Raw genomic sequence first — 16,421 nt, 5'->3', positions numbered from 1 at the left:
TGATGATGAACTGTGATGTCTAAGCTTAAAAACCCCGTTCCTCCCCAAGTTGCTTTCGTCATGGTGTTTCATTGAAGGAGCAGAAATCCTAAGACAGAGAGTCAATGATGAACTGTGCTCCAATTTAGAATACGACACTGGCTGCCTGTGGCTACAACAGACTGGAGCAGGGTCATTGTGGAAAGACCAGCTGAGTAGGTCAGCATTCTGGGTTAAAGGTGGTGATGCCTGAACCAGGTACTGGTGGGAAGAAAGAGACAGCAGAGATGGGCACAGTGACACAAGACTATAACCCAGCAGGATGAGGCAGGAAGAGATACATCAAGTCTGAGGTTAGCCTGGGCCATACAGCAAGTCACCAAGGCCATCCAAGGCTACACAGCAATGCTCTGTCTCCAAAAACCAAGAAAGCAGCAGCAGCTAAGGACAGACTCAGGAGTTGAAGTGGCCAAAGGTAATCCAAAGGTTTGGTCCCCAGTTAGCTGGTGGACTATGATAGTCATTAAAAGCAGAAACCTGAGGAGGGAAGGTAAGATCTGGGCCAGGGAGAGGACTGCAGACTGCATTCCTTTGGTGTCAGAACTGGGTTATCTCCCTGCTGAAAGTGGATAGAGGACTGGCAATATTCTCACTTTCTTATTCCATCAGTCTGAGGTCCCAAAATCCCTCAATGAACCTACCTCTGTTTCGGCTTCATTTAGTCAGCAACCATCAAGCTTCTATCATGGTTTGGCATTGAGCAAGGTAACAGAGAATGCCTGAAGGAGTTTTGTTTGTTTTAAAGGAGCTATAAGAATTAGCTTATCTTCTCAGAGCTCACAATTATACTGGACACAGTAAATATAAAATGAATGGTACTCAGGTTCTGAAAAGCTGATAAACGTACTTGGGGCAGAGTGTTAGATCCTAGTCAGGGAAGTCAGCCAGGAAAAAGCTGCAATAATCAGATAGGAGCTGGTATGGGTGAGGTGGAATTTTCTGTGGCAACAAGAATAGAAATGGTTGACAAGGTCTGGATTAGTCATCAAGGGTGTAAAAGAGGGAGTACTTTCATGTTTCAAGCCTAGATGGCTGAGCCCTTATCAGAACAAAACAATTGACTTCACACAGCACAGGCTACCCAGGCAGGCAGACTGACTCCACACAGCACAGGCTACCCAGGCAGGCCGACTGACTCCACACAGCACAGGCTACCCAGGCAGGCCGACTGACTCCACACAGCACAGGCTACCCAGGCAGGCAGACTGACTCCACACAGCACAGGCTACCCAGGCAGGCAGTCTGACTTCACACAGCACAGGCTACCCAGGCAGGCAGACTGACTTCACACAGCACAGGCTACCCAGGCAGGCAGGCAGACTGACTTCACACAGCACAGGCTACCCAGGCAGGCAGACTGACTCCACACAGCACAGGCTACCCAGGCAGGCAGACTGACTTCACACAGCACAGGCTACCAGCAGCACTGACTCCACACACACACCAGCACAGCGACTTCACACAGCACAGGCTACCCAGGCAGGCAGACTGACTCCACACAGCACAGGCTACCCAGGCAGGCAGACTGACTTCACACAGCACAGGCTAGGCAGCCCTGTCTCTTCTGCTTGCTGCCTTCCTTGCTCTCAGAAATTCACTTCATTAAAAAAAAAAAAATTAGATTTGTATTTACAATTTTTATGTGTATGAGTGTTCTGCATGCAAGTATGTCCGTGTACCACATGGGTGTATGCCTCAAGCCCGAGGCGGTGGTGAGCCTCCATGTGGGTGCTAGGACTGAAGCCAGTCCTTTGTAACAACAGGTACTCTTAACCACCGAGCCAACTCTCCAGCCCTTTTCACTCTAACGTCCTTTCTCAGAACACAGAGCTTCACTATTTCAAACAGTTCTGAGCACTCAGCTAGAGTGCTAGAGATCACACAACTACATAAAAGGAAGGAGACAGCCATCACCCAACTCTGAAAGGCTGAGGAAGCGGAAAACTGTCACTGCCAGGCACACCTTCCAAGGCTCTCCTGAGGTGACTTCCTGGTGTGAGGTGGTCAGGGGCTGAGGACAGTAATTCAAGCCTGGTAATTCAGTTACACCTGGAGGGCAAAGGCCAGAGGAATCTTGTAAAGAAGTGCACATCGGCAGTCATCTGGCTACGACTGGGCAGAACACACACGTCAGACCCTCAGGCAACCCAAGCTCCCAGAAGCACAATTCCAAGTATCTCCACCTGGTTTAGAAGGATCTATTATTTAATTCCTTCCAACCCACATCTCCAACCTGCCCCAGCCTGAGTGGAAGTGGGAACAATGACAACGGACTCTGCTAATTTTCCACAAAGCATTGGTTTATTAGAAAGTTCCTTCCCTCATTTTACAGCATATATATCTCTATCATATGTGATAAAGTTAAATACAATCTGTTATGCTTGTAAGTAAGGATAGGTTATTTTGTTTTTCCTTTTTTTTTTTCTGAAGTTTTAAAACTACTATTCTGGAAGTTAAAGAGAACTGCCTCCAGGAAGGCAGAGGCGGCCAGAGTGCAGCGCCATCTACAACCTAATGGGAAGCAGCACAAAAATGTTAACACTGTATTGTTTGTTTCAATATTTACATGGGCTGAAAGCAAGGAAAGTGAGTCCCTTCACTTCAAATCCATGATTTCATTTTTCCAGGGCTGGTTATCCAAAAAGTGAGACTTCTGAACCAGGCGAGGCCTGAGCAGGCCGGAGGGGCTCAGCCAAGCGCCTCGTTCGCCCAGCACTTGCTTCTCACAAACTCAAAACCTCTCCCTACTGGGGACTCTAGAAAGCATGACTAGAGAAGCTTGGCCGAGGCAAGTCGGGTTGTTCACCTTGTCAGCTGACTGCTTACCCAGTTCTAGTCCCAAGAAGAACACTAACAACAGAGGAGATGAGACCTGCATGACAAGCACCTTTGGGTCAGAGTGGTACCTAGGGCTGAGAGCCTGGGTGAAGGGAAGGCAAGAGGGAAGAGGGACTGATGCACTCCCGGTCAGTGTCACGGGAGAAAAGAAAAAGGAGCCTCTACTGCTGAAACCGAGCTGGGCAGACGGCACACAACCGCAAAGCCAAAGACCTCCAAGTCCCTGTAAACGCGCTCACCTCCCAACAGAAGGAGGAGAAAACTGTCCCAACTCTATGTATTATCCTCTGGTCTACTTCTATTTTAGTTTCTAGCCAACCCAAAAGGCACATTAAAAAAATTGTCAGAGGGGGCTAAATACTAGGAAGGCAAACAGACTGTCCAGAACCAGGTCCCAAGGGGAACCAAGGGACCTCTCTCAGACAATCACCGAGTGTCACTGCTGCCAGAGAATAAAGCTGTTGAATCAATCTTCCCCTTCTCACGGAGTCCACTGTTTCTCTGTATAACAAAGCATATCAGGGAGACCACTGAAACTGAGCATCCTCCTGATGCCTGCAGCTGCTTGCTGCCCATTATCTCAAAAATCCCAGTGCAGGATGAACCAATTACTGCAAATTACTTAACACTTGTCCCAGCAAAAAAAAAAAAAAAAAAAAAAAAAAAAGTCATAACATTTTTATAGTTCATAACTTCAAAAAATACAGGAGCTTGATAAAATATACATGCTTAGTCATTTTTGCATCTAGCAGAAAACAAATACTTTATTTTTTTTTTAACTTTATAACCTTTAAAGTTTCTTAATTCAACTAGGGCAAACATATTTACAGAAAGCCACCAGAACAAGGATCACTTAAAGAGCTGGATGTAAAAAATATTATTGCAGTATACTACAAATACGGAACCTTTTTAATATGGGCTACAAAAAGCAGCATTTACGTTTATAGAGTTCAGTGCAATTTTACATTAAAAAATCCTATAAATTAAGAAGAAAAACATCAACATAACAGAAGAAAATATACCCTCCGGACATGAGCTCCTTTCTGGGAAGCACATGGTGACTCTCTGTTCCGCATAGCTTCTACTCATGATAGGATCTTCTTTTCTGGGATATGTAGATGCCTCTTCTGAGACGAGGGGCAATGAGGACAGTAGTGCCCAATGCGCGGCTCCGTTTGTAAGGAAAGTAATTAAATTGCAGCCTGAGTTGCTTTTGGTTCTAGGTTAGACTCCCTCTTCCACCTCACCTGGGATGACGTCACCAAACGCTGTTCAAAGACACTGCCCAAAGTGGCGGAGTTTCCACCGCTGAAGAGACAGCCTGGCCTTCCTCGTGGCACTGAGGAGGGCAAGGCCAGATGGGCCCAGGGCAGGCAGGTGCTTTGGTGACAACCCATCAGAGGAGGAAAATGTTTTAAACTTACAGAGGGAAGAGCAGAGGACTAGAAAGTAGAGGGAGGCAGGAAGTATCTATACTTGACAGTCTGCTGCAGAGGAGTGTGGGTAGCACTTACTGGTGTTCCCTAGCGTAGAAACAAGGGAGGGAGGAACTAATAGAAAGGGGAAAATATCCCTGATAGTAAACCCAAAGCAAACCTCGAATCTAAATCCATCCCTGCAAGCCAAAACTCATTTCTTTGGCTGTCAAGACACTGCCCATTCCAGCTTTGACTTGCTGGAATAAATGGCTCAACACCCCCAGGGAAGAATAGGTCACCTTCCCTAGCCCAACTGAAGCTTACAAATTCCCACTCAAGTACCATGGCTGGGAGGGTGCTGCAGGTCCTGACCTGAGAAGATGGGGTGAAGAAGAGGGTGAAGATGGAGGGCAGTGGCAGCTGCTGCAGCAGGCCGTGGTGCAAGCAGGGTAGGGTAGAGGGCAGCGTGTGGGACAGGGTGGAAAGTGAAGGGCCCGGGATGGATGGCTGAAGCAGGGATTATATGGATAGGGTGGCTAGCAAGAAAGGTGGCAGGGTGGCCAGGGATGATCGAGTGAGTGAGATGGGACAAGGAAATAGGGGTCAGATGGGGCTGGGGAATATGATGTACTTGGGCAAGTGGCTGGGGGTGAGGATGAGGGTGAATGCCAATGGCAGCGGCAGCAGCCGCAGCATGGTGCTGTAGGATGGCATGCTGAACAGTTGTGATGGAGGTGGCAGAGGCTGTGGCTGGCTGCTGAATGTGAATCGGCTGCAGGGCTGGTGTGGCCGGGGCCAGGGCTGCTGAGGTTGGGAAGGCCTTTACTTGTTTGGCCAGAAGCTGCTGCTGGATGTGCTGCTGTGCAGCCTGCTGGAGCTTGCTGTACTTCTCCATCTCCTCAGGGGTGAAGGTGATGGGCTGGCTCTCTAGAGGAGCCAAGGAAGCATCCTCAGTCCCATCTGTCGACTCAACACTAGGTTCTCCACTGGGAGGCGCGTAACTGGGGAAGTGCTCAAGGTCTGGGGCTATAGGTAGCAAGCTGGATTCCACAGGGCCTGGTTGACTGCCACTATCCAGAGACTCCAGGGTATCTCCATCACTGGGGTCAGGGAGGTAGTTATGGGAGATGGCTGGATCCCCAGGGTAGCAGTCAGTGTGTGCTGGGGTGCCTAGCGGAGCCGCAGAGTGATCAGCAGTAGCTTCTTCAGACTTTGGCTCTTCCGGAGGAGGGTCTGATAAGGGACCACCTGTTGCCTCTGAGAACTGATGCCCAAATGGAGCATCACTACTCCCTGGGGACTCTTCTTCTGGCTCAGACTGCTCCTGCTCTTCACCCCTTTCCAAGCTAGACTCTTCACATTTCTTACTGGGCTTCCGGGTAGCTGGAAGCTTCCCTATCAGTGGAAGGACAGGCTTATTACCAAGAGAAGGGGGGAGCTTAGGCCCGAAGTAACCTTGTGGGGGGTTCTTGTATTTGAGCCCAGCCTTATTAGGGGTGGCCAGCACCTCCTCACACATATTGGGTTTCCTCTCCACTTTCCTGGACTGGATCTTCTCTAGCAGCAGCCGGGCAGTGACAGAGTTCTTATCTTCAGGGCTGCAGTCACTTCCTGTGCCGGTACTGCTGTTCTGGGAGGGCAGGCCTGCTCCCTTACTGTCATCTCCTCGGCCATCGTCTTTCTTCCCAGGTCCTTCTCCCCGACCTGATCGGAAATAGTGGGGAGACTGAGAGCGGTAGATCTTTGAGCGAATGAAGTCCCGTCGGCCAGAGCGCCTCTCCTCCGGGCTCTCATGACCCCACGACCCCTTCCTGGAGCCTGACCTCTGGGAAGGACTCCTGGTGCTGCGGCTGCGGTCCCGGCTGTAGCTCCGGCTCCGCTGCCAGCTGTGGGCTGTGGTGCTGCGACTTCTCCTCTTGCTTCGGCTGCGACTACAGCTGCTGCTGCGGCTCCGGTCCCGGGATCTTGAGCGCTCCCTAGTATGACTCCGAGATCGGCTCCGGGACTGGCTGCAACTGAGGCTATAGTCATCATCGGAGGATGAGTATTTGTGTCGTTTGGACCTGTGTTTGGAGCTGGCATAGTCTGAATCATCTGAATCATGAGAGCGCTTGGAGTGCCTTCGGGACCGGTCGCTATAGTCACTGTAGCTGTCGTCGGAGTAGCTGTGCTGTCGACTGTAGCAGCTCTGGTCTGAGGAAGCATCCGAGCTGCTCGAGTAAGAACGCCGGGAGGATCGGTGTGAGGAATGGCGACGGCCAGATCGAGAGCGGCTACGAGAATGCTCACTGCCCGAGTCTTCATCTTCCTCCTCCTCTTCCTCTTCTTCTTCTTCCTCCTCCTCACTGTACTGGGATGGAGACTGCTGGTGCAGCCTGTGAGAAGAGGCCTCATCACTCTCCTCATCCCCACTGCTGGGCTGGCTCCGATGGCTGGAGCGGCTGCTCCGTTTGCCGCCAGCTCTCCGACGGCAGGATGGAGCTGGAGGTTCCCCTTTGTGTTTCCTTCCACTGTGCTCTTGGGAACTGCTCCCACCTCCCCCATCATCCTTCCTGCCACTGTTTCCTTCTTCAGCAGGAAGGGACCGTCGCTGGGAATCATCTTGAGCACGGCGGCGTCTTCTTGGTGGTGCAGGGCTACCACTCCCAGGGGGTTCCGGTTTGGGTCCTCGTTCAGAATCAGGTGGGGCTGATGACTTGTTCTTCTTTCGTTTTCGTTTTTTGCGCTTCTTAGATTTCTCTCCAGACTCTGCCTTAGAACTTTTCTCTTCCAAGTCTGCCTTGTGTTTCCGTTTGTGTTTACTGGATTTTTTGTGTTTCTTTTTCTTTTTGTGTCTGTGGGACTTGCCTGATGGTTCTTTCTTGCTAGGATGGCTTCTTCCTGTGTCTTCAGTCTCTGACCCATGGCTACCACCAGGTTCCTGCTTGTTCAGGCTGCTACAGGCAGCCCCTGAAGCAGGTTCATCCCCTCTGCCTTCTGAGGAGTGCACTACATCCTGGTCCCCGTCCTTGCTTTTACTCAGCTCTCTAGGATCAAGGCCCTGGAGGTGATCCTTTGAGGAGCCTGCACCATCTTTTGGTTTTTCTGTCCCCTTAGCTCTGGCATCTCTGTTTCTGGAAAGTTTAAAGTCAAAGTATAAGGGGTTACAACTGTAGGAAACGGAGGGTTCTGCTTTGGTGAAAATTAATAGTTCCGATGGCCACTGGAGGGCAGTGCTCTCATCCTTGCTCAACACAGGAAAGAACGGACCAGTGGGATGTTTGGGTCCTTGGCCTGCTATTGCTGCAGAGGTGGCCTGAGAAACTTCTTTTGGATTGGATTCATGCATCTGGCTCTCTGAAGTCTCCTGACTCTCCATACTTTGCTCACCTATAACCCCTCCTGAGCCCTTCTTCGTCTCAGTTTTGTCTCCAGGTTCTGAAGGCTCAGCCACAGTGGTTTCCTTTTGTGGCTCAGAGACTTCCCTAACTGTCTTTTCTGCTCCGTGGCTTGCTGCTGCCTTACTGCAACCTTTAGGCTTGGGAGAATTGCTTTTTTTGTTGTCTGCAACATTCTTTGAGTGTGTACTATGATCGCCTTCCATTTGTTCACTGGCTCTCATAAAGAGTAAGAAGGGAAAATTAGGTTTGACTTTGCAGTGTGCTGGGGGGATGTAGTGGTAATATTCTGGCTCTGTAGCTCCAGTTCCTTCTTCCCGCTTCATCCTTTTTAACTTGGACAGTGTTGAGGCAAGGGACCCTCCATCTGGAGGATCTTCATCTTCTTTCTTTCCATCAAGATTTCCACTCCCATCAGTATCTCCCACCTTCTGTACCCCTTGGTCAGAACTCTTCTCATCAGCTTTTGTTCCATCTTCAGAGGTCCCTTCCTCTGCATGGTCCTTGAAAACAGATGCTATCGATTCAAGTTTGACGGGAGCCTTTTTGGCAAAGGAAAACGAAACTCCCAATTTCTGCAGTGGGGGCCCCAGATTATTCTTAATGCCAAAGCTGATACCTTGGGAGGCCGACCCAGGAGCCTGTGCCAGTCCAGTGGTACTGGTGATCTGTACTGCAGTGAAGGAGCCCCCTTTGTCTGTGGGGAAGTCAGGTCCAAGGCCACAAGAAGAGACAGCACTTGCACCACTGTTTGCGGACGACTCGTCTTTATCCTCATCGCCACCGTCTTCATCTACGGCCACTGTGGTTGGTCTGAACATGGGGCCGCTTCCAGGTGCACTATACAGTGGTTCAGAAAGTGAAAAAATAAGAGTTATGATATATCTTGTAAAACAGTCATCTTCTTTGTCCTTCCATTCATCATAGGTAGGTCTCAAAGATTCAGAGTAGCTGGTCCCTACCAATGTGCTGACGAATGGAACCTGTTGAGCATAGCTGGTTGATTAAAGTACCACACTAAATTACCACGGCCAGTTAGTTATTTTCATCTCTTAAGCTATCAGCCCTACAAAAAGGCTTATCTCACAACTCAAATTCTTTTTAAAACAATTTAATTTTATGTGCGTTATTGTTTTGCCTACATGTATGTCTGGGAGGGTGCTCCATCCCCTAGAGCTGGAAATATAGGTAATTGTGAGCTGCCATGTGGGTGTTGGGAATTGAACCCAAGTCCTCTGGAAAAGCAACCAGTGTTCTTAATCTCTGAGGCATCTCTCCAGTGCCCCCAACTCAAATTCTTTACCAATACCTTCTCACAGATTCGGCTTTAACCTGTTACCAACCTTTTTTTTTTTTAATTATAATTTTAATTTTCATTTTATGTGTATATTTTGCTTGTATGTGTATGCCTGTGAACTGTATGTGTACAGTGCCTTTGAAGGTCAGAAGAGGGCATCAGAATGTCCTGGGATTAGAGTTATAGAAGATTGTGAGCCATCATGTGGGAGCTAGAAACTGAATCCAGGTCCTATGGAAGAGCATCTAGTGCTTTTAACCACTGAGCAACCTTTTTAGCCCCTCTACTTTTAAGATTACGATTATTTATTTACTGTAGGGGGTGGGGGGAGGTGCATGCCAATGGCCTGTAAAGAGAGGTTGGAGCTGGTGCTCTCTATCTACCATGTAGATTCTGGGGTTTGAACTTAAGTCATTAGTCCCAGTGGCAAGAACAAACTTTACCCACTGAGCCATCTCACTGGTCCTTCCCATCTTCCTCCCCGCCTTCTTCCTTTCTTTCTTCTAGACAGGGTCTCTCTGTCTATCACTGGCTGTCCTGGAACTCAGAGATCTGCCTGCCTCTGCCTCTCAAGTGCTGGGATTACCTCCCGCTCCAAACATATTTCTTAATGTATCTTCCTACCAACTGGCATACAATCAAATATATGAATGTACAACTATCCCAAAGGGTTATTCCACAGGGCATGGTGGCTTAAGCCTGTAAGCACAGTACTTAGGGGAGAGAGACAGGAGAATTACTACTGAATTCAAGGTTGGCCTGAGCTATTCAGGGAGTTCAAGGCCACACGAGGAAACGAAGTAAGACCCTGTTTTACCTCTCACCACAGAAAAAAAAAAGGACTATATTTCATTTAGTTGTAGAAAAAGCTTTAGGACTGGAGAGATGGCTCATCAGTTAAGAGCACTGGCTGTTCTTCCAGAGGATCTGAGTTCAATTCCCAGCACCCACATGGCAGCTCACAACTGTCTGTAATTCCAAGATCTGACACCCTCACAGAGACATACATGCAGACAAAACACCAATGCACATTTAAAAAAAATAAATTTAGAAAAAGAAGGAAAAAGCTTTCATTTCCTCTGTACTTTCAAATTTACATGAAAAAACTCTCTTCTGCATGCATGTGTGTGTTTATTTGTGCCATGTAGGGGTCAGAACCTGAGAGTGGGTTATTTCCTTTCATGTAGAGTTGGTGGCCAAGTGTCTCAAATTTATTTTATTTTTTGAGACAGGGTCTCACTATGTAGCATCACTGGCCTAGAACTCACTATGTATACTAGGCTGGCCTTCAACTAAGAGATCTGCCTGAACGTTAGGATTAAAGGTGTATACCACCATACTCGGCTCAAATTTCATTAAAAAAAAAAAAAAATGTACATATTGGTTTGTTGTTTGTTTTGAGAATCTAGTTATGTAGCCCAGATTGGCCTTGAACCTATGTGGCAATCCTAGTTCCTTGGCCTCCAGAAGGCTGGTATTACAAATATATGCAGCAGTATATATTCTAAATTAAACATAGCCGGAAACCTCCATTGGATTACTCTGTGGTTATAGCTGTCTTAGAAATTAAAAAGTCTGCCTTATGTCTTGGGCACCACATCTAAATTCATGCTTTGTTTCTGTGATGTGTTAGCATTCTCTTTAGTCACATGGTAGATATTTATAGACCACAAGTGGATACATGATATTGTAGATTGTACTGAAACTCCCACCCCCCACCCCACCCCCAGCACATTATGATTAATTTATAAATTTATAATTAATTTATAAATTGACACACCAAGAGATTAACCACAAGAACAGAGGAGTTATTACAATGTACTATAATGCAAGTTATGGGAATATATATCCCTTCTGCCCTTAAAATGGATGGGGAGCATGGACATACTAAATAAAGGGATGATTCATGTTTCAGGCATTATAACACACATCTAGCATACAACTTAAAACTTACTAATTACTTCCATAATTTTTGTTTGTTTTCTTTTTCAAGAGAGGGTTTCTCTGTGTAGCCCTGGCTGTCCTAGAATTCTTTCTGTAGCCCAGGCTGGCCTCCAACTCACAGAGATCCACCTGTCTCTGCCTCTCAAGTGATTAAAGGCGTGTGCCACCACACCCAACTATAATTTTCTTTTTAATGTATTTCTTGTTCCATTTTATGGTGTGTGTATATACATACAAGCCATGGTACATGTGTCACAGTCAGAGAACAACTGTAGAACTGGTTCTCTCCTTCCACTGTGTGGGTTCTGGGGACTCTGCTGAAGCACCCTCTGGCCCCCTTTTAATATTTTCATATCACAGCTAATTGAGTAAGTGAAGGCACAGAAAACAAATCCACAGGAACTATTATACTTTCTGGGTGCCCAGAACAATAAATACCTGTGACAAGCAACCTTCCAGCTCCCACAACAGGACTAGAGAAGAGCTTTAAAGCCTGTGTTTACTACATAGCCTTGTCAACAATTTTCAGTGTGGGGCATTTCTTGAATTCTGAACTCAATAACTAAAGACACTTAATAATATATTCACTAGCTGTAAGCTGTTCTGAACTTGGGAGTCAAAAAACCCAGATACCATGGTATCTAGATTTTGCTGTGCATGCTGCTGCTGTTCAAAGATGGAATCTAAGCAGATATGGAGAGTAAGACATATTTATATTGTGTTAGTCTACGTCACACTAACAAATGATGGTGCTTGTCAGGGTGAGTGCCAAACCAGTGCCCTACACAACTATCATCCCTACTTGGTCATCTTTTAACTGGTAATTTATAAAATGATAACTAAAAGACGCTTCTGAAGAAAAAGATGTTATTATAATATGTCCTGAAACAGAAAGTAGCCTGATGTGCATCTTCCAAGGAGATATTCTTGGAACATGCCCAAGAGAGAGCTGTCGACACTATGAAGAGTTGCAAGCTGGGTTGGTGAGGTGGTTCAGTGGGTAAAGGTTTGCCTTGCAAGCCTAGTGAACCCATGTAAAGGAGGATGAAGAGAACAGACCCCACAGAACTGCCCTCTGTCTTCCATATGTATTCACATGTGTGCGAGCACACACACACTCACACAGCAAATAAAATTTAAAACTCTATCAGATAAGTAATTTCAATCATTTTATAAGTAGTTTAATTCAACATTAGCGCTCATGGGTTCTTTAAGTGCTTTTTTTCTTTCCCAATTCTCACTTATTTTTGGCTCCTTTTCAGTACAGAAAAAGAAAAGCCAAACAAAATAAACACAAAGTAGAAATTTCAAGTCTAGGACAACAGCAAACCGAGGGTATATGGGGGCAGGATGGCAAGAGCAACTGTCCCCTCCTCTAGGGAGTGACCAAACACTCAGATGCACACCTATCTCCTGTGCCAGGACTGTCACACTTCTGAAGGTAAGAGTAGACGTTCACAAGCCAAGGCTCTGTCCTCTCTCCTCATTTTGTTTCCTCTTTTGATGTTTTGGGAAAGGATTTCTCTGTAGTCCTGGCTGTCCTCGAACTCACGGAAATCTGCCTGCCTCTGCCTCTCTGAGAGCTGGGATTATAGGTGTGTGCCACCACCACCTGGTTCTCCTTTTTTTTTTTTTTTTTTTTAAAAAGACAAGTTCTCAGGTGTATCAGGCTGACTTCAGACTCATTACTCAACCATGGATGGCCCTGTATTTCCTGAGTGCTAGGATTATAGCTATGTGTCAACACGCTTATATGGTACTGGGGATCAAACCTAGGGCTTTATACATCCTTAGGTAAGCATTGAGGTACACACCGAGTCCAATTTAAAAATTGTTTTAAAGATTTTTTTTTTTATCTATGTGTCTGTGTGAGTGTACGCCATGTGAGTGCCAGTGCCCCTGGAGGCCTGATAAGGACACTGGGTCCCCTGGAGTTGCAGATGGTTGTGAGCCACTGACATGAGTCCTGGGAAGTGAACTCGAGACCTCTGGAAGAGCAGTAAGTGCCCCTAATTTAAATATTTTTTTTTTGAGATGGTCTCACACTGTAGTTCAGGTTGGTTTCAATCTTACAGTAATTCTCTTGCCTCGGGCTCCCAAGTGCTAGGTTTATAGGCATGAGCTACCACATCCAGTGTTTGAATTATAATTTTAAATCTATAAACTTAAATCTTAAGGATTTTGTTGTTGTTTGGCTTTTCCAGATAGGGTTTCTGTGTAACAGCCCTAGCTGTCCTGGATCTCACTCTATAGACCAGGCTGGCCTCAAACTCACAGAGATCCGCCTGCCTCTGCCTCCCCAGTACTGGGATCAAAGGCTTGAGCCACCACCACCCGGCCTAAGGATTCTATTTAACCACAAAACACTTAACATGAAACTTCCCTACCATTCAGCTTGTTTTCTCTGCTCTGCCAACTCATGGAGCCTCCGAAGGGCTTTCTCTTGCTTCTTTTCATCTTTGCGGGATCTTGAAGAGACATTTCGAGCAAACTCTCTCTGCTTGAGATCTTTTAATCTCTGAGTTAACAGAAAGGAAGAAACAGAGGGTGAGTAATTTTAAATGACATACAGATGTGAAGGAAACACCTTTAAAATATTTACCCTCAACTAATGTTATAATACTAGTGTGGAATACACTATTATATTTATATAGTACCCAGAAACAAAATGGCTAATTACTTTGAGTATGACACTTGAATATGAGCATTTGTAATTAGGATATAGCATGGCATTTGTCTTATTGTACAAAACAAAATGATTTCAGAAGCAACAGGCAAATTTTAGAGTATTGGGAAGAAAGAAGAGAGACCAATCACCTGCTCTTCCAGGATGCAGAACCAGACAAACAAATGTGAGATACATTGTAGCAACACAGGCCGAAGAGACCAGAAAGGGGTTAGGCTGGTACAGAAAATCACCCAAGGTGTAAGATTTTAAAAAGCAATGTACAGCTTACATGGGGGGAGGTGAGTAAATCAAAATCAGAACAAAATACTTTTTTCCCCACCATAAAATAAAAGGTGTGGGTTTTGTTTGGTTTCAGCACTAACAGGTTTCCTGTAACTCTTAAAGCCAAGGGAGGTTTCTAACCATAGCATGCTTAGAACTCAGCCTGACCACTTTCACCCAGCCAGTCTGCTGAAACGAATTTCATTCCTTCGCAGCCCTGAGAGGAACACCAGGGATGAAGAAGGAGAACAAAGGAAAGAAAGATTTTGTTACTTAAACTTCAAGTAACAGAATGGGTCTTTTGTTTCCAGATGCTACTGCGTAATTTTCCTCAAAACAAAAGAAACGAACACTAAAGAAAGGCTTGTCATGAGACAGGCTGGTGACAGAGTCCAGACATACCCATCTGCAATGAAGACAGTGTGACATAATAATATAAAAAGTGAAGCAAGGCCTACCCATTAGCCTGTGCTTTTCCAACAGTTTAGGAAAAGGGAGTTGACCCAATATAAAGTGGACATTGCTTTAGAAAGGCATGGTGTTCAACAGACAGGAATTTTCTTACCTAATATTTATGAAATGTGTTTCAAATCTTTTAGAATTGGGAGGGGAAGGGAAGAAAGACATACACACAAAAAAGATAGACAGCTAAAGACACTATAGAAAAACTCACTCTTGTGATCTGGGCTCCCAAATTAGAAGGATTTGCTTTCAAAACATCAGCTGAAAATGTCACATCACAAAGAGGAAAAAAAAAGTAAAAAATAAACAAGAGTGGAAGAGAAAAAAAATAAGGCAAGCATTACTACATAAGCTCTCAGTGAATCTACAAACGATTATACTGAACAATCAGGGACAAAACCATACACTCTACTAGGACTGGGGAGAAGCAAAGAGCCTGAAAACACACGTGTGTACACACACAGACAAACATAGTAATCACTTCTAGATAAATGAAACCATCCTTCTTTTTTCTGTAATCATTTCCATTTCCTCAAGAGAAATGATTGTAGAACTTCGGGGATGACTGCACGGCCTAAAAGTAGGGTCTGTGCTCAGTTATCTTTACTTTGGAGAACTTCAATTAATCAGCAGCTAACAACAATTACTGGTGTAGGTCCTGCACACATTTTTATAAATTCTCTCTTCAGTGCTAAACTTTTCTTTTTAGCTTGAACTTAGGGTCTCACAAAAAGCAAATAGGTGCTATACCACTGAGCTATCTGTATATCCCAACCCTCTTCTATTTTCAGTAACCTGCCTGGACTCACCTTAGTATGTGGCTCAAGCAAGCCTTGAACTCCTGCTGCAGCCTTCCAAATAGTATTACATGCCTGCACCACCAGGCTCAGCAAGGATCAACTATTTTAAGCAAATATAAATTCCAACTTTTTCCTTTTGAGAGCAAGTGGGCAGAAAGGATCCACTATGACCATTACACCATTTTTAATGGATAAATCTTTTTTCCTTCTAAACACGTAATAGGCTCTCTTGCCAAATCTAAAAAGAATGTGATTTTTCCCCCCAAATTTGCCATCTTTTCCCTATATACCTCATTAAGTTCTTCTATGCACAGTCATCTCTTTACTTCTTATAAACATTTCATCACTTTCAGCAGACATTTGTTGAACTACAGGACATTGTTCAAAACAATGATCATTTTTATCAAAGCTGGAGCCTCCACACTGCCTCAGATAAGGATTAGGTTTTCTTCCCCCCTCTTTTGTTGTTTTTTGAAACAAAGTATCATTATGTAGCCTTGGCTGGCCTAGAACTAAGAGATCCACTGCCTCTGCCTCCTGAGTGCTGGGATTAAAGGCGTGCGCCAACACGCTTGGCTCTGTCCATTCTTGGAAGATGAAGGAACAGAATCAAGCCCACAGCATTCTCAACACAGTCTACTCAAAAGTCTCGCCACAGGTATAAAGACAGAGAGAGACACAACAAAATGTTGTCAAGGCAACAAATCTAAATTGCAAGTGTCCTTCTACGTAAAACCTACCTGGGTACTCTATAAAGTCCAGCAAATATTCCTTCATACCCTTACAAACTTCAGTCAAGCCTGGAGTCTTAGGGTAGAAATTAGACCTTCACAAGTCTAAGACACACCTGAGAGACAGTGTATAACCACCCCAAACCCAGCACACACAGAGCTACCTTTCAGATGGTGACATTCTGACAGGAACGGAAAAGCATGGCCTTTTTTCTTTAAGACAAACGTTTATGTATGTATTTATTATGCCTTGGTGTGTATAGGCCTCGGCATGACTTGGCTCTGCCCTTCCTCCTATGGGGTCCCAGGGACTGACTGTGTCATAACCCTGGGCAGCAGCCCCTTATCTGCTGAGTCACCTCACTGGCTCCAAGACGTAGGTTAAGACTCATACTTTCCTTACATGACTCCAAGACTCTCTTCCCCACTTGAGGTTAAAGAATTCCTTTCCCCAAGTCTCTGCTGGCCCCTCCTCCTCCTGAGACCCAGACCAGCCCTCCCCACTGCCAGCACCTTGTCCTAGTTCTCATCTGTGACGGTCAGATGCTGTTCTCAATACAGCTGC

General features: G+C 45.7%; 1 protein-coding gene across 11 annotated transcripts in view; it reads right to left on the bottom strand.

The window, feature by feature from the left end:
• Positions 1-2,318: 2,318 nt before the first annotated feature.
• Gpatch8 (G-patch domain containing 8) overlaps positions 2,319-16,421 on the bottom strand; it is a 73,751-nt gene continuing 59,648 nt past the window's right edge. For all 11 annotated transcript variants that reach the window (XM_028882608.2, XM_037201041.1, XM_028882619.1 and 8 more), the window contains 2 exons: positions 13,301-13,431; positions 2,319-8,512 (listed from right to left, as the gene is read on the bottom strand). In XM_028882608.2, the coding sequence (XP_028738441.1) occupies positions 4,630-8,512; positions 13,301-13,431 (4,014 nt within the window). In that variant the 3' untranslated portion in view covers positions 2,319-4,629. The remainder of the gene's footprint in view (positions 8,513-13,300; positions 13,432-16,421) is intronic.

The sequence above is a fragment of the Peromyscus leucopus genome, chromosome 8b (genome assembly GCF_004664715.2).
Source record: "Peromyscus leucopus breed LL Stock chromosome 8b, UCI_PerLeu_2.1, whole genome shotgun sequence".
Lineage (NCBI taxonomy): Eukaryota > Metazoa > Chordata > Mammalia > Rodentia > Cricetidae > Peromyscus > Peromyscus leucopus.
This window is presented reverse-complemented; position numbering and strand designations above follow the sequence as displayed.